At 40.2% G+C, this 23721-nt stretch overlaps 4 protein-coding genes across 4 annotated transcripts; 2 read left to right on the top strand and 2 right to left on the bottom strand.

Annotated features, from left to right (window-relative positions):
- Nucleotides 1-259: 259 nt before the first annotated feature.
- Nucleotides 260-6082, top strand: PKNH_0932800 (zinc finger protein, putative; the record flags this gene model as incomplete). Its single annotated transcript, XM_002259317.1, has 1 exon — nt 260-6082. One exon carries the CDS (start codon nt 260-262, stop codon nt 6080-6082), a length of 5823 nt encoding a protein of 1940 aa, XP_002259353.1.
- Nucleotides 6083-7789: 1707 nt separating this feature from the next.
- Nucleotides 7790-12675, bottom strand: PKNH_0932700 (alpha/beta hydrolase, putative; the record flags this gene model as incomplete). Its single annotated transcript, XM_002259316.1, has 2 exons — nt 7790-7959; nt 8121-12675. The coding sequence occupies 2 exons, from the start codon at nt 12673-12675 to the stop codon at nt 7790-7792; spliced, it is 4725 nt and encodes a 1574-aa protein (XP_002259352.1).
- Nucleotides 12676-14392: 1717 nt separating this feature from the next.
- On the top strand, nt 14393-15708 carry PKNH_0932600 (conserved protein, unknown function; the record flags this gene model as incomplete). Its single annotated transcript, XM_002259315.1, has 6 exons — nt 14393-14456; nt 14634-14698; nt 14812-14904; nt 15068-15172; nt 15352-15411; nt 15571-15708. The coding sequence occupies 6 exons, from the start codon at nt 14393-14395 to the stop codon at nt 15706-15708; spliced, it is 525 nt and encodes a 174-aa protein (XP_002259351.1).
- Nucleotides 15709-16125: 417 nt separating this feature from the next.
- PKNH_0932500 (conserved Plasmodium protein, unknown function) lies at nt 16126-22674 on the bottom strand (the record flags this gene model as incomplete). The annotated part of the gene is made up of 1 exon (XM_002259314.1): nt 16126-22674. The coding sequence occupies one exon, from the start codon at nt 22672-22674 to the stop codon at nt 16126-16128; it is 6549 nt and encodes a 2182-aa protein (XP_002259350.1).
- Between the last annotated feature and the right edge of the window lie 1047 nt (nt 22675-23721).

Below are 23721 nucleotides of genomic sequence, written 5' to 3'. Positions count from 1 at the left end.
GACATACGCGTACATATATACGTGTACACATATATATACATATACATAACGTACCCGTGCATGCACGGCAAATATCTGACCTATAGCCCCGTTCCGCAACGGAAGCAAGGCCAATTTTATTCCCACCATCCACACACACGCATACAGAAGCGTAGAGAGGAGCTTACCTACACGCACACAAAATCCTGCGCACGCGTGCCGTTGTTCCATTTAAGGCCTAAACGGAGGTCGACCGGTTTTTACCAAAAGAGAAAACTTCATGGTTGTGGAGACCTTAGAAAAAAATAGCAATCACAACATTGGGCTACCAGACAAAATACATGACCAAGAAGGAAACTCCAAAATGGTGAACGGTGAAGAATCAAATGTAGTTAAAGAAGCGCTCTTGTCCACTGAAAACGAACCGGGTAGTGATACCCCCCAAAAGCAACACACTACGCTTATCAGGAATAAAAGAAAAACTAACTTGAAAAAAATTAATGAGGACGAAAGTGAAGTTAAGAAGGATATGGAGGAAATCTGCAAGGAAGAAATGAAAGAAATGGTTGTCGCAGAGTTGCCAGAAAGGGAGGCATCCGCAGGGAAGTGGGATAGACGAGGTGTGCAATTGAAGCGTGAAGAGCAAGTCGAGAAGAAAGGAAGGAGACAAACAGACAGACTAACAGATCAGCCTGTCGATACTCAGGGCGTTCCCAATGCAACCAACTCAGAACATTACCAAGAAGACCTCTCGAATCAAAGCCCCCTCAGTTGCAGCAGCGCTACTACTGTAGACCAATCGAACAGCAGAACTTACATGAGAAAAGAATCGACGAAATTGATCATTTCTTCAAATGAGAAGGCTTCACGAGGAGAAAAAAGGGACGTGCAAAATCAGGTGTTTTGCCACCATGATGAGAAGGAAGAAAATTGTATCCTTAGAAATAATAATTTTTTTAAATTTCCAGGTAGGGAAAGGAATATCGTCGTAGAAAGTAACAATAATGGGAATTACATCGAAAGATATACGACTGGTTCCGCGAACAACATGGATAGGAAGAAAAGCAGAACTATAGAAAATGGAGAAAATAATCCTCCGTATGTTAGAAGACCCCATTTAGAGCTAAACTTCTTTAACCAGAGAATTATCAAAAATAGCAACATCCCCAGTTTTGATAAGTACTGTGCGTGTGAAAAGAACTGTGCGGATCATATTGACGGGAGGAATATGTATCACGCTAATGGAAATCCAGGAACGAACATTGTCTTCAATGGTGTTAATAGCCATGCAATCAATAGCAGCAGCTGTAACAATTTTGCTTATGTAAATGTAATACCCTCCACAAATGGATTAAGGAACAATCACTCCCATCAGCAGCCGAAGGAGCAGGTCGAATATGAAGAGGAGCAATTGGACATGAATTCGAAGAAAGCACAGACACACATTCCGTTTATTTCATCAAATGGACAATCTCAAAGCGACCTCCGTATGAACACTGCTAATGTGGAACAGCACCATGTAGTGCCCCCTTATGTGCATCCCCTGGGTAATAAAGAACAAGGCATAAGAATTGGAACTTATCCAAAGGATCGCTACTATAACAAAGGGAAAGAAAAGATACAGGACCAGTATTACAGAATAAAGCTGTGTCCATTTTTAAAAAAAGGGCTGTGTCAAAAAGGAGACAACTGCTCATATGCACACTCAGCTGATACTTTACGAAGTTGTATGAATTTAATGAAGACTAAAATTTGCCAGATGTGGTTGAAAAATGAATGCAGAAATCCTAATTGTGTATATGCTCATGGAGAGGGAGAATTGAGGGCAACGCCGGATTACTTTAAAACAAAGTTATGTAAATATTTTGACAAGGAAGGTACATGTCCTTCTGGAGACAGATGTAGACATGCACATGGGCAGGCAGAATTGAGACAAAGAAACTATAGAAAAACGGAATTTGAAAAATTTTCTCCAAAAAATAAGGTCAGCGCAAAATTCACATTTCATGGCTTCAAGAATAGGGGTGAATGCCCGCAGTACATTTTCAACATGTTCAGTGGAAGAAGCAGAAGGAAGGAGAATATCGACAGGAGTGAATGGAACAATTCCAATGAAACGAACGACCACAACGGATTCAGCAACGTAAGTAGGTACTATATGCCCACCCAGAGTGATGAAAACTCAAATGCACAAATGTCATCTGGATATAAGAGAGGTACCCTTCCCGACCAAATGTGTAGACCAGAAAAAAGAGAAAGTATGAACGGAAATACCCAGGTCTGTCCTGTCAGTGATTCTCAGTGTTGCCAAAATCAGGAGAAAGAAATTCATGCCATATTCACCGTTTTCCAGAAGGAGGAAAAGTCAGATGGGGAAAAGAACAGCAATGTTAGCAGTGTAAACGTGTGCAGTGCGAATTATTCCTATCAGAGAGAAGCTCCAAGGGAGGAACAAATTTTCAGGACCGACTCGAAAGAGGAGGAAGACAAGGAGAATGCATCCCACGCGGGCACACCACATTTACATCACGCAGTTTCGGGAACAACCAGTAGTATCAGCTTGGAGTGTGATAGAAATGGAAAGAAGGAACAGAAGGATGAAGTAGTCGAAGTTGGCATGGGAAACGGTACAAGAAACAGCGCAAGTGAGGCAAGCAAACCAGAACAGAGGGCGGAAAACCAAAAGGAAAGAAAAGGTAGATCGTCGTCTGATGAGCCCCTTTCGGAGAGGAATCAAAAATTGGCTGACAGAAGAAAAAACGTAGAAATGGAGGATGAAAAAATCGAGTTGGGCCAGAATGAGGAACAGCATCCTGTTGGAAAAGCATCGCATAGTGGTCATATGAATGATGGTCCTTCGAATGATGGTGATTACAAAATGTTGACGGAATCAGCGAGTGGGTGGGAAAAGAAGGATGGAATTTTCGATGAAAATCTGGATCACAGCATAGAGTACATGTCCAGTGGGCAAAGTAGCAGCCAGTACATGTCTATTGAGAGAAGTAGCAATGAGGAAGAGGGTCTATCGTGTGGGAATAACAGTCCAAATGAATCCTATGTAGGGGGTAACCAGAACTACCAGGGAGAAAGTTGCGGGCAAGGAGAGGACGAAAACAATGGCCAAATGGGGGATGAAAGTGAAGGGCTTTCCCTTCTTGAAGTAGAAATAAAAAGGGAACACGATAATAAGTATGAAAGTGTTCAGATAGGGAATGTCTATATAGAAGAATACCCGGAGGCAAGGCGAAGTGAGACACGACGCAGCTTTGAAGGGGATAAAAACGATAACGGCAATGTGGACTGTGAAGATAATGGCCATCAGTATGTAGATGAGAATGAGAATAGGAGAGGGGGCAACGAAAAACAAAGAGACTGCAACCAGGATCAACGATACCCAAGGTCAAATGAACACAAGTTCATTGGAAACACGAATGAAATAGATAATTGTTCGAAGAAGGTGATCACTGGAGAAAACTTCATCCAGAGACGCTACGTAAATAATTGCCCAAGGGGAGGAGACAGACATGGCTCATTCAGAAATTTCAAGGACAATGGAAATGACATCCAGAGGAACTTCATTTTTATGCTGAAGAATCAGTACAGAAAGGATAACGACGGAAAGAAGAATTTACACCTGGGAAAATTAGCTAGCTGCCCCATGGATCGCGCATCTATCAACTATGGCTCGAAGAATTTTAATTATAAGTATAAGAAATTTAGCACGGCAAGTAGGTACACAAAGAATTTTGAGGTTTTGGACCACCACGAGAGCGTCGCAAACGTAGGATCTTATGGAAGCTGTGACAAAGACGATTTGAACAACGGTGAGGATCTAATAAACAAGGAGGGCACACATAATGGAGGCGTTCTCGACGGTAATGGCTGGGGAAGCGGCAACCTCCCAGAGACAAGAGTGAAAAGGATGAGCGCACACGGAGAACACCAGAAACTTAGCAACCACAACAAACATAAGGATGGCAACAGAAATGCAGATCACGACGAACCAAAAGAACGGATGACGAACGATAGAGTAAAAACAAGTGGAGAAGGCAAGAATTGCAATGACTCTCCACATAGGAATTTCGCCTGCAAAGGTCAACACCGCTCATTTAACAATCCATACAGTACATATGAACATAACTCATCAAATGAGCATTTTGAAAACACAGTCAGATGTACCCATACAAACAACAACCTAGTGAATAATTCACTCCACATGCAGAATGCCCTACCTAGACCTAAAGAAACTTACAGCGATGTTTGCAACAGTGGTGTCCATAGAACAAAGCAGAACTATTATAAGAGCAACGGAAGTACAAGTAACGATATGTTGTATGCTGCTCCCGCATATCCCTTGAACACGCAGGTGAACAACCTTAGTTATTACAACTACAACGTAAGCAATATTCGCTCGAACAGAAACAATTGCTATAATTATTTGAATGTGGAGATGAACAGCGTGAACATGGCTAGCCCGACGCGCGTCCTGCCCGCGGATTTGTCCATTTCTTTGGAAGGTGGAGGCACAAGCGAGGAAGCACGTAGAACGACAAACATGACTGATACGCCCAACTCTCGTAACAACCGAGCACATAGCAGATCTTCCAAATCGTATCCATGCTCGAATCAACACAGGAAAAGAATTATTAATATTCAAAATATGGCAAGTAATGGGGTTAACATGCACTTGAGTGGGAACCAATCTCCTAACATGCAAGGGAACCATAACAGACAAGCGAGAAATTGCACCTCGTCTAATGTCGTAGTGGGTTGCAACCACCACAGAAGCTTTGCCACACAAACAAATACGAACGATAACTGTGTGCATAATGGGAACAGTGGATCTTCGTCCGCATCCAACATGATACATAATGACACATCTGATCCACCTCTTTGTTCATTTATGGAAAACAAAAATAGTGGGTACTACGTTAGGAACGAAAACGATATGAGCGGTCATAACAGTGGTATAAGTCCAGAGGGAGGTGAAAACCAAAATGGTGGTAGCGGCTCCAAAGGGAAAAACCCACACATACAGGAAATGGAAGTTTCTCAAAACGGAGGAAGGGAAAAAAGAAAAAGGACCCCCCACCTGGCCTACAGTACACAGAGAAATTATGGAAAGAGAACTAACAATTCTCATTTTAAAAACTACAGAAATTACAATAACCACATTTATACGAATCAGATGTATACCAACCAGGTGTATACGAACCAGGTTTACACTAATGACGTTTATGCGCACCATCCACCTTATGGCTCCAATCAGGCTTACTATAGCAACCAGGTTTACACGTATCAGCACCCGTATAGCAACTACATGTACAGTAGTGACGATCGCGCGTCTACCAATAACGGACACAAGTACAGCTGTAGTAGCTACCCCCACAACAGCTATAGTAACTACCCCCACAGCAGCTGCAGTAGCGCGTACCTTATATACCCCTATAGTAGCTACCCCTACAGCAACAACTACCCTTACGACGATCTATACCCTTATGATGGCGCATACCCCTATGGTGACGCATACCCCCATGATGTCATTCTGCCCTATAACAGTGTGAACCCCTACCTAGCCAACTCCCATTGTGATATGGTCCAACCGTATGGCTCAGCCTCCCATTATAGCAGAAACCATTACTATGGCCATGTGGAACAGTTTAGCGGTGCCCAATTTTATGGAGGCATCCAAATGTATAACAGCGGACAGGTCTATATTGACGCCCAACAGTATGGAGACGCAGATCAATGTGCCAACGTCCAACTGTATGGCGGAGACCACCACTATAATGGTAATCGAAGCGGTGTGTACAACGGAAGCTACACTAATGACCATAGCTACGTCTACAATCAGTACCCTTACAATGCCATCATAAATTATGGCCCCCCTTACAACATCAACAATACGGAAGAGGAACAAAATGGTAATCGTGCACCGCTCAGGGATAACCTCTTGGACAGCGAAGAGTACGAAAATAGGTCTAACGGAGATGAGAACAATGCAAATGACACGTGCCAGGATGAATATGCATTCGATGATCTTACAAAAAGCGCATCAACAGAAGATGGAGAAGAAGTAGAGGGAGTTGAGGTACCTCAGTAGTACCCTATGCAATAATCCTGAAGAATTTCAGCAGTGAAAAATAGTGAATTAATCTTTATTCTTTCCTCCAAAATTATACATCCTTTGTAAGTTCATTCTCGCAGCACGGGCCCTGCATATGGATATGCGCATATAGGTACAACTGTACGTGTTGGACAAATCTTACCCCTGTTTTGTTCGTATTAATTTTCCCCGTCTTTCTATTCATCAAAAAAAAAAAAAAAAAAAAAAAGTAAATTAAATTTGGAAGAATTTCCACATATGCAGTGTGCAAAAAAAAAAAAATGGCCATTAGTATGAGCATATCAAATTATTGCCTTTTTTCTAAAAAAAGAAGAAACTGTTCTCGTGCTGTACATTATTTGTAGCGTTCATTTTCTAATTAAGTTCGTTTTTTTTTCTGCTCGTTTTGTGTGACCTTTTGATAAGACGCACTCGTAGCTTGATACTCATTTTTGCGAAGGAGTCTTTTCCCTTTCCCCACATGGGAATTCCTTTGATTTTGTGTGCATTTTTATTTTATCATCCCCCTTTTTTGTGCATTTATTTTCACCCCTTTTGTATTATTCATATGAAGGCTCTGTTGTTGGTATGTCCAATGCGATGTGGACATTTTTTTTGGATATCATCCCCTCGGGTTTTGTCCCTAAAATCCAGCTACAACCGTTTTATCAGTGGCATATGGGCACAACCGTAAGGTATGTGCACCAGGCAGACTAACCTTTACAAAACGCGGATAAGAGGTGAGCTGTAAGTGCTAAGCGGTTCATCAATTCAGCGGCGAATCACTGGGCCTTAGATTTTTGAAGCGCAAAATCACGAAACGTGTCGCGTGCAGGGAGTGTTTACACGCATGTAACGTTTAGCACGACACTGATGTTGACGTTGATGTTTAGAAGGGGGTCATTGCTGACACATTTGCCACTCCACCGCTTTTGCTGAAAAAGCCAGAGAGAAAGATAACATCGTGCTGTGCACCTCATCAACTGGGTGCTCCTCCCGTAGGGGGATGACTAACACATGGTGAAAATAGGGATAGTGTAGTCTGTCTTCCTCATTTATCCCCCTGCTGTCTAACCATATGCACATATATATATGTTATTCAACGCACGCATGGCTCAGACACACTCCGCCCATGAGGCTATGAACAAATAGTATGTTCACCGAGCAAGTCCTACACCCAGCGCGTACACCCGTTTTGTAAAACAAAGGAAATCGTAAGGCACAAGTGAAAAGGCAGAAGCCAATGCAGCTACTTTTCCACCTATGAAATATAATTGAAAGGTAGAAAAATTGGCCAAATAATTCTTAAAAGTTAAAATAAATGCCACAAAAAAAAAAAAAAAAAAAAAAAAAAAAAAAAAAAAAATGGAAAGGGGGAAAATGTTCCACGTAGAAAAGATCAAAACGGCGTTTTTTTTTTTTTTAAAAAAAATAGGATTATTCAGAGGGAAAATAAAATGCAGAACATTTAAAAAAGGGGGTATATTTTAAGACAAATCATTTAATAAACCTTTTAAATGTTTACACACACAAAAAAAAAAAAAAATGATAATATAAAATTAAACAAAATGGATGAATTAGAAGGGGATCAAAAAAGGGAGTGATTTGCAAACGTGTAGTCATCAATTCTACAGACAAATTGGAAAAGAGGAGCGCTAACATGCGCACTAACAAGTGATGAAGAAGTGGGTGACCCTTTCCCTCCTATTTCGTCCGCAGTACTTCCCTTATTGCCCTAGTCAAATAATGGTACTTTACGTCCTCTTCGCTATTTAATTTGCTTATTTCGAGATGGTTGCAGTCCTTGATGATGGTAAACATTTTGGAGTAGTTCAAATAGGAGCTAACGCTTGGGACGATCATTGTGTGTACACCTACAGAGAAGGAGGAAAAAATGGCCGCAAGTGTGTGTACCTGAAGAGTCACATTTTTTTTTTTTTCTTCCTCGGGGGTGGAAGGAATTGTTAGCCACCACATGGGTGTGCAAAAGTTCATAATATGGAGGTACTGTATCCCCATATGTACATATTCATACCTATAAAAGGCAAGGGTGTTTTCTCCGACTCTGAGAAGGAATAAACCTTGACACTGGAGTTCTTTATCCTTTCCCTAAAGGAATACTGTAAGTTGCTCAAAGTCGAATCGTAATCATTGAGCTGATAAACATAGGGCGATAGAAATGTTTTAAAGAAAAAAGCTGTCGAGGAAAGGGGAGAGCCGAAATGGGGAGAAGCGTAAAAAAAAACAAATTTCGTCTTCCTCAAAATATCATCACTTTTTAGCAATACGAACTGTGTTAATAACCCTCCCATGGAATGAGCAACAAATATAATGTCATTATGCTTTCCTATGTTTATGCCTTTTAATTTTTTTAAAAGAAAAGTTGACAACTCCTCCAGATTCATTCTGTCTGTGTAGAAATATTTTTTTTTGTTAAAATATTCTTCATGGTTTTCTTCCTTTTTCATAAATAGGGAATTAAGCGTAATAAAATGGGAAAACATGTATCCTTGGCTCTCAGGCTCCTTATCTTCACCGTCAATTGAGCTGCTCAGAAGATCCATTCCTTTCTCTTCTGCGTTTCCTTCAGTGTGTCTTTCCTCGTTTGTTTCTACGCTTTTTGCCTCACCGCATTCTACACCTTTTCCCTCCTCGTTCATTTCCCTTTTCTCCATTTTGTCTCGCTTCGCCGAGTCCCCCCTTCCGTTCTGGCGACTCCGCTTGATGTAGTAGCTCCCATCAGGGTACAACGGGGAGTGGTAGTTAAAAATGAAAATATTTGAGCGCTTGCTCCGAGGGTACAACAAATAAACGGGCCACAGAAGGTAGGAGAGCAAATCGCTGTAAAAGTCCAAATCATTTTTTAATTTCTTATTATTCAAAAAAATGGACTGAAAAACATTTTTGTTAATAATTCGTGTGTCCGCATAAATTGGAAAGACATTTTGATTATACTTATAATTTAACAACAACATGTGAATTAAATCCTCGTTTGGCAAAAAACGAAAGTTATTTCGTATCTTTATGCAGTTCCTTATTTCTTTACTTGCTTCGTCAAAAAGAAAGACGTTTTCATTTTCTTTAAATTTGTCCGTGTTGTCATTTATGGCGCTAAAAAGTTCGTCCTCTTTTTCTTTCAGTTCATTTTTCTCTAAGGATGAGTGTCCACTGAGCGATTTGCTGTCAGCTCTGTCTTCTCTTTTCCCGTTTATATCGAGGAAGGACCACATGTATTGTTTACTCTCATCTGTGTTACCATCGCTCTCATTTGAAGCGTCACTGCTGTGCGCCTGTGTCTTCGTAACGACTTTCTCATACTTCTTCAAATTGTCATTTCGGTAATAGAAGCGATAATTGGGACTGTTGTGGTAGAGGTTGGAGAACCTCCATGTTCGAAGGGCATTTCCCCTCAGCCCGTGCACCATCACTATATCCACTTTCTTCTTTTTCTTTCTCCGTGATGGCCTTGACAGTACATTCGCTTCCATCGTGTCGTTCCACATTTTTTTTCTCTTCCATCGTTGTGCCTGTCCAGGGGGTGTTCCCTTTTTCATGTCTATGTGGCACATTTTGGAATACGTATAGATTGGTAAGAATCTATCGTGCAAATTATAAAAATGATGATTGTAACTGCTAATCAAATACATATGCTCATCTAGCAGAATTTTCTTTTTTTTTCTTTTCTTCGCTAAATAGTACGTTTGGTCAGTCGGGCTCTCACATAGGAACTCCATTGAATTTAATTTCTGATTCATTGTGGCATCTTTCAGAAGATTATCCACACTGTCCAAAAATAAATCGAACGGGGTGCGCCCCGATTGATGAATTATTCCGCTCTCCCCGTATATAGTATCTTCTCTCTTTCTATTTTTTTTCACTTTTTCCTGTTTCTTTTGAGGAGTTTCCTCTTCACCTGTATGTTCATCTCCACCTCTGTGAACATCCTTCCATGTGTCACCCCTCAAACTGGACAGCAGAATTGGATGCTCCTTCTTAATCTTGACCTCTTCCTTCTCAACTTTCTCTCTTGTAAACCCAAGGAAGTATTTATAGTGCGATTTAATGTTGGTAAATGCTCTTATGCTGTCAAAGTATATCGAACTTGGGATTAGCTCCCTTTTCAAATTTACAAGCGAGAGAAAATTCATACTGTCGTTGAAAAAAAAAAACTCCGCACTAATAAAGTAGATAAAATTAAAAGATATTCTCATGACATTGTCTAATATATTTTTATACATAAAATATAAGACTGAAAAGGAATTGAAACAAAGATCCTTGGAGGCGAAACTGTTTGCAATAATTTTTGAACATAGTGAGAGCTCCTTATAGATGTGTTTATTCTTCTTTTTTGCCATACTCTGCGATTTTTTGTTCGCTTCCGGTTTGAAGGAATCGTCCTCCGCTTTGTTGATCAACGGGGTGTACAGGGCGGAGAGGTTCAGGCTTGGAAGACTCATCGATGGAAGACTGACCGAAGGAAGGCTCATCGAAGGAAGGCTCGAAGAAGGAACACTATCGGGTTTCTCACCTTCTTTTGTTTCTCCCTTCCCACCTGTTTCCTTTTCATTTGAATCTCCCATTGGCGTAGCTTGGGTGGCACCCCCGCCGTCAGTTTCACGATGCTCAGTTGGGTAGTCACTCTTGTCGGTATTTTCGCTAGCCCACGACGAGGTCGTCAACTTCCAATCGTAATGAAAAAACTTATTCCTAAAATTATTGTTCGAGTACAAATTTATGAGGAATAGCAAATCTATGTTTAGCGAGTTCAGTCTGTTGAGGTACATATTCCTGATGATAATGTGGAGCCCTGAGTGGATGTAGACAGATGGATCATTCCCGATGTTGAGCAAATCATTAATCCTCTTTAGCAAAGTCTCAATGTTTAAGTAATTTTTATTTTTTATTTTGTTGTCTATGTTGATGATGTTAAATAGAATGTTTTCTTCACTTTCAGCATTTTTCTCATTTTTGTTTTTTTTTTTGCTTTCACTCTGAGAGGGGTACTCTACGTCCTTTGCGCTTCCTACGTATTTGAGCTTAAATTTTTTCTCAAGGAAATTCACTATTTCGCTCAGTCCACTTTCGATAATGTTATTGTTGTTGTTGTTGTTCCCTTTGCTTTTGCACGGAGGCATGTCCTCATTTAATGTAACATAGTCAATTGCTTGGTACAAGAGTTCGGTTAAAACTAACTTATTTTGTTGGCTCTTCTTTTTGTTGTTAATATTTGTTAATAATAAATTGCTTGGCACTTTTCTTCGTTTATTTTTTTCTTTTTCTGATGGGAAAGACTGTACGTCGTTTTTTTTCCCTCCCCTCCCTCCATTTTCATTACTGTTGCTAGGCACACCATTATTGAATTTTCCTTGTGCGTAATGAATTCTCCCCTGTTCATTATTCAGTTTAAAAAGAAGCCGCAAACATAGCGTCAAATAATTGTTCACCGATTCACTCATAAAGTCAGATTTCTTTCTCAAGACACCTTCATGAGAAGTGAATCGAAAAACTTTCAGTTTTTCCATATGGGTAATAAAGTGCACATTCAACATATCATTAAATTTGAAGAACAGATGGATATTATCTTTTAAGCAGTCAAAATTCATGGAATAGTTGTTTTTTAAAAAATGATTATACTTCTGTTTGTTGAAATAATCCTTCGTTCCTTTATCATCATCTTTCTCAACACTCTTGTGGATCCCTGTGTAAATTCCATACCTTTCCATATTGTACATGGAGCTGTCTTTCATAGTGTCATACTTTTTATGAACCAGTGCCATCTCATTGATGTCTCCGAATGAGTATTTAAAAATCCTCCCTCCGGGGAAAAACACAATCTTCTTCGTGTTGTTGTATACATAGAGGTAGTAGTAAAGGAGTAGGACGTAGAAATAAAAGCTGTAGTTATTCCTAAGGTCTTTCTTCCTAAGTTCGTTTTTCTTCTCCAAGATGTAATTCAGTTTTGTTAAAAAGAGAATACCAAAGGAGTCGTCCACTATATCGCTTCTTTCCATGTTCAAAAATAGATTTCGCAACAAGTAGCAGCTCGTTTTTAAAATTTTCACGTCTCGGTCATTTTCCAGGGGGGGATCCTCCCCGTGGTCAGAGATACCTTCCACATTGCAATGCGTCCCATCGCTCGTGGCGAACGCCTCCACAGAAGGTTTGGCCAACAACTCCTGACTCAAAATCAGGAGCAGAGTGTGGATTTCGCGCGCACTCAAAATGTTGGCACATTTTTCCGTTCTAGCTAGTTTGCACAAGAAATTCAAAGATATGTCGCTTAAAAATTGTTTCTCAGTATAGACCTGAACAATATCATTAAAAATAATTTTTATTTGAGAGTATTTGTTTTTCTTGAACAAGTATAAAAATGAGTGTTCCTTTTTGTAGCTGTCCTGAAATGTTTTTTTTTTTTTTTTCTTCTTTGTGTCATCTTCTATTCTTAATAGCAAAGGAAATGTCGTAACATTTTTCTTACCCTTTCTTATGCCCTTTAATTTTGTTCCGTCCTTTTTGCTGTCTCCAAAGTTTAGCTTCGATAGTAAATTAACTGAAGCAAAACTTATTTTTTCCCAAAACTTGTCATACATATTTTGCTTCGCTCGCTCTTGTGCGGTTGCCTTCCTCTCATGTTCGTTAAGATGTGCACGTAGGTGTAAACATGTGCATATGCTCACCTTTATTTATTTGCATCGCATGAGAGTTTCCCCCCCATTACGTGTTGTGTCTCTTAAAGGGGCATACAATTGGCCGAGTCTCCTTTTTCACAAAATTGGGGTTCAATCGATGGGCCATGTGTGACAAGAGGCGAATATTATTATCCGTAACGTGAAAGTGCAATGAGCTGTGTGGTGACCTGTTCTTGTGGTCCCCTCAGTTGCACAGTGGAGCGAACCAAAATGCTCTGCTCCACGGGAAGAGAATTAAGCACAGAAAACCACCACAGGGCATTCACAACACGGACGAGGGGGGAAGTTCACATGCATCGAACAACACCGAATGAGATGTAGGCTTCCCACGCTATAGCATAAGGAACATGAATCTCCCCGACCAGGCAATGGTTACGCGGAAGTAAACAAATTTGTTTAGTTTATTTTCAACATGCCTGTTAAAATGAGGTGATTCAAAGGCTCGCCACCATATTAAACGTGGTTTCACCATTTATTTGGCCGAAAATTCTGCTACTTGGACTTCCCCTGTGGGACGAAAAAGCATAGTCTCTAGGGGGCTTGAACCGCTATCTGTTGGTGTGTATGAGGGCGCATGGCAAATTCTCCTTCCAAAAAGCATAAGCTTACATATGCACTTGTAAATATACCATAAGTATCTTATGCGCAGTTTGCAGAGGCCATGAAGGTCCCTTTACAACAGTGAAGGCAGGCTTAAGATGCGCTAAGATGGAACAAATAGGGGCATGCCATAAAATAAAATAAAAGAACAATGATAATTGCGATGCATCGACACAACTCTCACGGTCACTCCGCAAATGACAGTACGCGCACGGACATCCTTAGGAACCCAGAAAAAAGAAAAATATTCGCGCACATAGGATGCGTAATTAAACACAAAAGTAGCAAAATAAAATTCCATGCACAACTGAGTCGAGGAGCAAACGTATTTGTCGATTCCTTAGCTTCATACCATTTATTTAATTTAATAAGTTGTCGAAAAATGAAATGGCGTTGTGGGGACATTTGAGGAGTACTCCAAGATAGTGCCCATACTGCTTCCTAAATTTGTCCCCAAAGAAATGAGCAACTTCCTCTTTTCACATGGCTTTTTTTTTTTTTTTTTTTTTTTTTTTTAATCACTGCGCTTTCCAAAGTCACAAACAATTCATATGTATGTAAATTGAAGGATTTTCTCCGTCGTGACCATGTAGCGTGTACAAGTCGATTCGGCTTTATGTGATATAATTGCAGTAATACAACGACGCATTGTTTTATTTCCTCTTTTCACATGCCCTTTTTTTTTCTTTTTTTTTTTTCGTTTTGCTAACTTCATGTGTGTGTATCACTTCTGCGATGTTAATTATACGAACCCATTTTCATGGCTAGATGTCCCATTAAGTGAGTCTTCTCAACCCCATTGTCTTAATACACGTATGGACCACCGCCAGGGTTAATCAGCGCAGGAACCTTTTGCCCCACGTTGTTCCACACATCGATGTTTGCTACGAAAAAGAGGCAATACCATTTCTTCCTTTTCGGAAGGCACACCCAAAATGAGCCACAGCTTTTTTTATAGAGACTCCTTCAAATAAAAAAAAAAAAAAAAAAAATCATACATTGAATATAAAAAGAAAAAATGTCGTCTATCAAAAATGTAACAGGGGTCAGACACAACACTTTTCGTTTGAATGTGCATAAAAGTAAGAACGAATTCCTCTTCAGGACTTTGGAAGTTTTTTTAAAATTGGGAAAAGAAAACCCTTTTGTGTTTTGCCACATGGGGGAAAAGCGCCCTCTCCCTGTCGTCCATATAAATGTGCACGGATATACGTATATTTGTACACCTTTATCTGCTTTTCGCCTGCACCTCCATGTAGAGCTGATTTACAACCGAATGAGAAGATTCAATTGGCCCCCTCAGGAATGCTCGGCGATACATCCGGTAGAAGAAAATAACACCATTCGATGTCTATCACCTTTTTTTTTTTTTTTTTTTTTTTTTTTTTTTTTTTTTGCAAATTTTTTATATTTTTGTACTTTTCGCTGGATCCGCAGATTGAACCCTATGGGAAACAATTTTTCATTTTCAACGCATTTAAGAGGGACCCCACTTTTGACAACGAAATGAGCAACACGATCAAGCCACTGGTTAATTTCCCCATCACTTTTACTCCTATCATTCTGATACCGTTTTTCTGATTGTGCATCTTTATTATGATAACCGTTATGCTTTGCCAAACAGTTTTCCCCACTTTCGTAATTTGACTCTATGTTACACATTCCCTCCCCTATTTTTCCTTCCTCTCCGTAGCTGAACGCTAATAATGAGAAAATTCCCTCAGAGACGGTCCTCTGCGTGTGTGATTTTGCCAAGAGGCCATTGATGTTTCTAAATTATCTGGACTTCAAAATATTGGTAATTAGAGAAAAGGGGAAACGCATATATAAGCGTGTGTTAGTGGGTAACACATTATGGCGCAAAAAAAAAAAATGCCATTAATGTGATTAATATGTTTAATACAATGAGTGCGTTATTTTACACCTAACATATATGTGTACCAAGTATAGCATGCCAACGTTTTTTCGCTCTTGCAGCAAGCCAGTATGGATAAGATTAAGGAGGGATTTAAAAAAATGGAAGAAAAATTGGACAAGGTTTTCCCCTTTTATTTTTTATACGTCTATATACACTTATATGCTAATGCTACCATGTGTATATTCGTCATGTAGTTCTACACACTGTGTACTCCGTTTTAAGGAGGCAAGTGTACAAACTATACAACCATCCCACCCCCACCTATTTCATCCTTGTAGACGAACTATCTGGATACGAAGTTTGGCTTAATGCTAAAGTATAATTTGAACAAAACGTACGGCATGCAACGAGTTAAGAAGGGGGAGCATAACTCATGGGGAATGAAGAAGGGGGTGTTCCGAAGCAGGAAGACGTGAGCGTTCGTGTGTCCATGTGAACTCCTTTTGGAGCAACTAATTGGGGAAGAAACTCTCGGGAAAACACGCCAAATGGTGGTAAGTCGCCCAAGGGAACCCTCCCTCATCCCCCTCTTAACAGTATTCCTTCGTAAATAAGCAAATTAAAAAAAAAAAATTAATTGATCGAATTAGACCCTCCTTCTTTGGAAACTTCTCCCGCCTTCATCAATGTGTTCATTCAATACCCATTGTTGGCACATTTTTTTTTTTTTTTTCCTGTGAACCACCGATCGCACGATAGATGTGCACATATCGTTGCAACTTCCTTTTACGGAAAACTTAAAAAAATGTTGCAAAAAAAAGGGTGTGAGAACAACACATACTAGTGATGAAGCGACGTGGCACCAGAGCGGCACATCCGACACGTGGGACACTTTATTTTGCTGCCCTGGCGCAAGCGCTACTGACCCGCTCCAGATAGTACGTCAACCTGTTCAAGTTGATGTAGTGATAATAGCCGATGAGGTTGTTCAGCTTAATTTTGGTTTTGCACGTTTTCCCCGGGAGAGAGTTGTCATTCACGCATAGGTAGTTCTTCCCGTCGCAAATGTAGAGGCAATCGTAGTGCCCCTTTTTCGATGTATCGCTCTGCACACCCGCCGGAGCAAAAGTGTCAGGCATGGCACCTTCTACTTCATCAACCCGTTTTAACTTCTTGCGCACTTTCAAGTTGAACTTTTGTATTAAAGAATTAATTAGGCTGAGGGGATACACACTGGGAGATATAACTCTGCTTTCCTCCAAAGAAACAAAAAAATATAACAACAGAATAGTTATTTTTATTTCCCTAAATGAGGAAGCCTGACTTAATAATATGGACAGAATTTTTTTTAAAAAAATTTTCTTCAAGTAAATAATATCCTTCTCTAAATAGACGATGCTGAAATTGTTGTCATAGAGAATGCCTTCATGTGGACTACTTCCCCTTTTGGTCTTCCCTTCCTTTGTACTCCTGGTGCTAAGGGTAATTACATTTTTGTTTATGAGCACATTTCTATTGATAAATGTCTTTTCAATTGCTATTAGATGGTTTAAATTTATTCGATTTAAAAAATTGTTGTTGTTCTTATTGCTTAATATATAATTCATTTGTTTAATTTGTTCATAGAAAATACCTTTTGACGACGTCTGTTCCATGCCCGTTTTTCGTGAAATGTACTTATCATCACTTTCGCTATTTAGTGAATCCCCCTTTTCATTATTCAGGTTTTCCTTCGACATGGAATTACTGTTTGCACTCTCTATCTGCAGAATCATTCGGTTGCTCTTAATAAAGGCGTTAACTGTGTTTCCCTTTTCCGTATCCTTCTTTGGGCCCCAGAGGGGTTCCCTCCTTATGCTTGAATTTTCCTCCCCCGTGCCGGCTAAGTCGACGACTGATCCCATGGCTGATTCGTTTCTCCGTTCTGTGCAAGTGTTTTTTTTTTTTTTTTTCTTTTTTTTTTTTTCTGCAGTTTCGTTTTTTTTAATTTGCACACGCGTTGATGATGTTCCAGTGGCCTTCTTTCCTTGCTTCCCCTCCGAATGTTTTCTATTTTTTCTTATCATTTTCACCTTCTTTACACTGTCCCTTGCGCTAGCTGACCTCCTGGGGATACTTCCAATCCGCGGGGCTCCATTTATATGCAAGGGTGCCTCACCCGAGTATGCATAACGCTTTTCAATACTACAGTTTTCCCTCTTGATAGACATGCTGGAAAAGGACCCCACGAATTTGCAGTCTGACCATAGTGGAACGGAACTGTTCGAAAAAGACCCCACAAAGTTACAATCTTCCCGTTGAATGGATGTACTGGAATAAGCTTCACCCACTTTTGAATCTTTATTCTTACTTTTTATTTGTCCGACCCTTTTCCTCGTCCTCATTTTCATCACTTCATCTTCTAACTTGTTCACAATACATACCGAGTTGCTGGAACTTACGATGCTTTCCTTCTTGTAATTAATTTTATTTCCCCCCATGTTGTAATTAACCTGTACAGATTCCTCCACAGTGTTTACTATGTTAAAGTGTTTTGTACTTTCACTTCCATGGTGCCTGTTTGTATTTTTAGAAGTGGGTTTACTTTTGCTCCTCTTTGAGGGGGAGATACTTGGTGGTGCCTTCCTTGTTGGAGTAACTTGTCTGATCACTTTACTTTCATTTGCGGTTCCACTTAAGGGATCCTTTTTTTTCTTTTTCAAACTTGTAGCTAGAGCACTGTTGCCCTTTTTCACAACGCCTTCTTTTTTTTTCTTTTCTTCATATGCCCTCCGACCATTTGGCAATATTTTACTCTTCGCCGAATTAGGGTTCACCTTCCCACTTTGAGAATTTTTCTTATTTGTTAATTTTTTCAACTTCATATCCCTCTCCTTGGAATTATAAGTTTCCTTATAGAGTGATAATTCCGTTTTAGATCCCCCATCACATTTGGTACGGGCATATGAAACGCTGTCATTTTTTTTTTCATCACAGGCGTGGGTCCATTTCGTGTCTTTCCCCTTACCATTAAGTATTTTCTTTTGCTCACTATGAATGAGATAATTGTGTAGATAATTATCGACTGAGGACTGTAAACTCTCTCGACTTTCCATTCCTTCTTGTGTCCTAAAATTGTGCCGCACGACGGTGCAAATAGGATGGTGGTTCACCTTTTCTGGTCTCTTCTCCGATATAAAATCTGAACAGCTACTGCTGGTGCCATTTTCACAGTTGTATTCATCCTCAGAGGGACTATTTTCTACATTAGGGTTGTGGGCAGTCCATAAAGGCTCTTCCCCCTCATACGGGAAATAAACAGATGGAGTGTCCCACTTCCCATCACAACTAACCACCTTTTCAGTGCTACTCTGATGACCGCTACTGTCGTTCCTTTGGTGAGTCTCTTCCTCATTTGTGAAATTCTCATAGAGGTCCTTATCCAAATTAACAACTTCTCCATTTTCATGGTCCACCTCAAACACACTGTTTTCCCCGTCCTGCTCCAGACTAACAGCATAGACTTCAATATCTTCATCGTTATTTGAATGGCTACCTGGGGGATGGTTCATCTTGTCTTTTCCCTCAAACGTGGGGCCCTCAACTGCGTAATTCTCACGGATGAGTTCATTCGATGTATTGCTCCTAAAAAAGGTTTGTTTGTTTTCCCTTAATTGGGAATCACCCCTGGATAAATTGCCACGAATATTAACACTGCTGTTGTGAGCAATCGATGGTGGTTTTATCCAGTCATGCGCTAAATTTTTTTTACCAGAGACGCAGCTATCAGAACTCCTATTGGCATCACGGGGGGATATGTCTTCTATTCTATGGCTCTGCATACAGTTATGATCTCCTCCCACGTTGTTGTCATTTGTGTTTTTATTTAAAAATTCATGTGCTTCCTCATTCTGTACGTAGCACTCTTGATATATATCCAACTCGCAGGGGTGGGCAGAAGAAGACCTCGCTGGGTTTAAACTCTTTGCCCGTTTCATCACGCCGCCGTTGTTATCCCCATCGAGCATGTTTGACTGTATTGCCCCATGCCCTTGGCTTTTTGAGAGGCACATAGGCGCCTTCGACTTGGATGAATAGCTCTGTAGTCTTCTTAAATTTTCATTTTTTAATCTGTCCACGGGGGTGTAGAAGTTGCTACTCATGTAATCGTTTCTGCTGCCATTTGGTCTCCCCTCTCCGTATATCATACACTGAAAAGGGGTACAATTTCTAATATTTTGGCTTGGCATCTGTTTAGTATTCTGTGCATAAGGGCCGCCTCTGTTAACCTGTTCGGCGTGTCTAATATTCCTGCTATTTTGCCTCCAGTTATTGGCAATTCCTTTGTTTGAAAGGGATGTTCCTACATTAGTTGGATTCCATTGGGGGCACTTAACAGGGTTCCCATTTTGTGCTAAATTATTTTCGCCATTATTTACGATACATTCTTGGTTCCAGCGCGGGTGGGATTGTTCGCCGACATTTGGGCAGTACGTTCTATAGTTGTGCAGTGTGTGCACCTTGGGGGTTGCTATGGGGATGGTCATGGGATTTTCCACGCCTTTTACGGTAGGGCTCATCATAGGGCTTATCGTGTGGGGAAATCCTGAATACCCACGTGGTTGTGCATCCTCATGGGCGCCCTTCTGATACCCATGAAATGTACAGGACTTTTTCATAAGGCCAATTAGCTGCCTCCCCAATGGGAAGCCACTACACCCTTGGCTCTCTTTACAGAAAGTGTAACTTCTTCCCATAAATTTACTTGCGAGACATTCCTGGCGGGGGTAGTAACTCCCTCTTACAAACTTGTGATCCAGATGGCTGTACATGTTTTTAATGGGGCCATTATAACAGTTGGCAATTCCATTCATGTTGAGGAAGTTTCCATTGTCTCTTCCCTTGAACGTGGGTTCTCTTCTCTCCCCCTTCAAATGAAATGTATTAAAATGTGTATCATACAAACTAGCCTTATTTAGATAACCGTGTTGGATATTTTGGACTCTCAAATTAGAGGCTTCCTTTTGAATATGCTCAAAGGGTGATGCATTTTCCTTATTCATGGATTTGCTTCTATTTAGGGGACACATATATATTTTGCTCCCATCAATTTTGTTATTCAGGGTAATTCCCCTATTTTCTATGGAGGAACCCACTTCTGTGTTGCCGCCCATATTTCGATTGAATGCACGATGCATCACGTTCATCCTTCCATCTGTGTTTGGATGTGCTTTGTATTGTACACCATGTGCATATGAGGCGTCATATATATCATACAAGGCTTTGTACGTTTTTTGCAATTCGTTGGTGTACGTTTTTCCCCCCTGGGGGGGTAACAAATTAACCTTATTGTGTTGGAAGGGTGGGTCATCCGTTTCTTCCTTGGGATGAACAAATAAATTATATAATGGGTCAATAAGATACTTATTAATTATGTTGTCTTTTTTTCCTCCTTCCATTTTCCCATTTATGGTTCCATTTTGGTGTGTTTTTTCTTCTTTTTCTTCCTTAGCATTTCCGTTGTTACGCTTTTCCTGGAGGTTTCCCAAACAATGGGTATCCCTTCTTGGTACACTGCCTTGAGATTTACCTCCCCAGTAATGCCCCCTACTATCCCTTGGACTGCTTAAAATTTTATGTGTACCTTCATTGCACACGCTAGCAAATTTATCCTTACCATTTGTCTGATCCATCACCTTCTCATATGTGATTTTTTGCCGAATGGGATGCAATTGTGTGCTTCCATTTCTGCTTACATTTACAGATTTGCTGTCATACGGAAGGGAATTCACTTTATCGTATGACGGAACCTTAGCCGTTTTGGCACGTCTTGAAGGAATACCGATTGCCTCATTTTCATCTTTGTTAAAATAAATACCATTATTGTTATACATTAACTTTATTATCATTTCCTTCTGTGCTAAATTTTCTTCCTTATTGATTAGAATACACTCTAATGCATTTTTCCCTTGTGCGTGATGGTCATCATTGTGCCCTTTCGATATATTGCATCCCTTCTGTATGTCTTCATTCACCGTGTGTTTATCATAATGAGTGGTAGTTACTATTTCTTTGCTAGTTAATATTTCCCCCTCTTGGGTAGTTGTTACCTCCGTTCTGCTATGGCCCTCTAAATTTGCACCCCCCATATGGTTACTATACAACACGTAGTTATTAATCGTCCTCACGTTATCGTTTATGTTTGACTGCACTTTTCGCACCAATTCTATATTATTTCCTGAGAAGGAGAATTCACTTGTTCGTTTGGGCTCCCTCTCAGTGTGGCATACATTGCGATCCATATTGGCACCCCCCTTGTGGCAATCATTACGTTCATCTTGTTCAAGGTGTTCACCCCTTGCTCCAATAATTCTGACAACTTTCCTCTCATCAGTTACGCTTTCCACCCCGCTCCGTTCAGCCAAATAAGCTTCGTCTTCTCTCTTCCCCTCATAAGCGTATTCGTTAAAATCAATCACATTGTTGTTGGAGTTGAATCCCTCTTGCTCGTCAATATTATTCCCCTGGACATACTTCACCTGGTCACTTAAAGCACCCTCATCCCATACTTCGACGTCTGAGCTCCTATCGAAGATGTACTCTCTTTCCACCTTTTGCGTCCTACCCCACTTGCCCATTTGTTCCACTGAGTCCTCTTCATCAAATTTCAATTTGCTACTTTTCATTTTAAAATTTGTTAATAGCGAGTTTGCCTCACAGGAAGAAGAATCTCTCTCGTCTGCTTGAAGAATAATTTCACTACTGCAGTTCACATTTTTATGGATTAACTTTCCTTTATCTGCTTTTTTTTTTCCATTAGAATAAATGCTATTTCGAAGCATTTGAGCCTTGTGCTTCAAGCTGTTTATTTCGCCTTTTATGTTGTAGCCTTTGTTCTTCTTCAAATTGGTGTACATTCTTGTGTAGTCCACATGGCTATTACTTTCCTTTTTGCTTAAGTTTCTCGTTTCTTCCTCGCTGTCTTCATCGTCAGCTGATACTGAGCTTGCGTTAGGACCCGCGTGAAATGTACTGGTGGCATTTTTTTTTTTGTAATTTTTAAATTTTTGTAATATATTAATTTTTTGGAAAAAGCTTTCTCTTTTCTTTTTTTCATGAGAATCCTTCATCACTTGATATTGATTGTAATTTTGTGTGTATTCGCTATGTGTTGTGTTTGCGCCGTTGTCTTTGCATTTTGCCTTTCCATCCTCTATCACGGATTCTTCATCCATCATATTTTGTTTTTTCCTTAAGCCTTTACCGTTCCGTTCCTTTCTGTTCCCCTCTCCGAGGGTAAGTTCAAAAGAGTCGTTGCTTGTGGAAATCACGCTGCCATTGGAATTGTTTTTTTTTTTCTTCTTTTTTTTAAAAAAAGAGAAGATGGAAACAGATTTGGACCTCGCCTTCTGGGGGGGATGGTTACACGCCCCCGTATTTTCATCTAGTGTCTTTTTCAGCATTTTTTCATATGGTTAAACGTTTTCACAATTTTGTACAAGTGCACACATGAAGGGGCATTGAAAAATATTGCATGCTCCTACGTGTAGATATATGTACAAAAAGCCTTTTCCTGCATGTGCACCATTAGGGGGGAAAAAGCTCCTCAATCGAATGGTAATGGCAAATTCCTGTAGGGGTTACCTTTGTGAGGAGATACGCCTTAGCGTTGTTCTCTTTGGGATCTTGCTAATTCTCATGCGTGCACTTGCACATGCAACTCAGCGATAAACGCGTACAGTAAATTCATATTAAATGGGAAGTAGTACTTACTCCATGTACTTGGCGTTACTCCTTGGTGGGTATTTGCGAGTGTGTATAATCCCTTTTTGGTAGTCTCAAGCGGTTCGCCGTTTTACAAATTCGTCCGTCCCACTGAGCGCAGTGTGCACATCCGCGTCTGCAGTAGGTTACTTTACGTTGCGCTCCTTGGCGTAACGTTGATTTGCTTTACAGCACGATACACTTTTTGCGTACCCCTACAGAACGAGAATGGAGCTTTTACCATTTTTTTTCCACCCCTTTTCCGTGTAACGCCCCAGCATTTTCGGCAATTCTCCCCCTTGGTGTTAAAAACGGACGAGCGCAATAATAGGGAAAGAAAAAAGAGAGAAAAAAAAAAAAAAGGGGGGGAAATGGTAAAAATGTGAAAAAGGCAAAAAAAGGCAAAAAGGGAAAAAAGCAAGCATGCGAACAAACAAATGCAACATGGCAGGACAAAAAAAAAAATCTGCTTAATCTTCAAGTGCAATTTATTAGTACCACAGAATTAGCGCGTGGTGCATACACGCGTGATTGCATACATGCATGGCCCCATTCACGCAAGAATTTTATTTCTTACTCCCGATGAACCCTTCTCCGATTGGGTACTTTCTATGTTGCCTCCTGGCCCCACTTTTAAGTGTGTCAGTTGGGCAACGTTTTCCCCCGAGAGGACGACCGTCCATACATTCGTTGAAAACAAAATGTATTAAAAAAAAAAAAAAAAAAAAAAAAAAAGGGAAAAGGAA

The sequence above is a fragment of the Plasmodium knowlesi genome (assembly GCF_000006355.2).
Source record: "Plasmodium knowlesi strain H genome assembly, chromosome: 9".
NCBI lineage: Eukaryota > Apicomplexa > Aconoidasida > Haemosporida > Plasmodiidae > Plasmodium > Plasmodium knowlesi.
The sequence above is the reverse complement of the archived record's forward strand: the minus strand, read 5'-3'. Positions and strand labels throughout refer to the sequence as shown.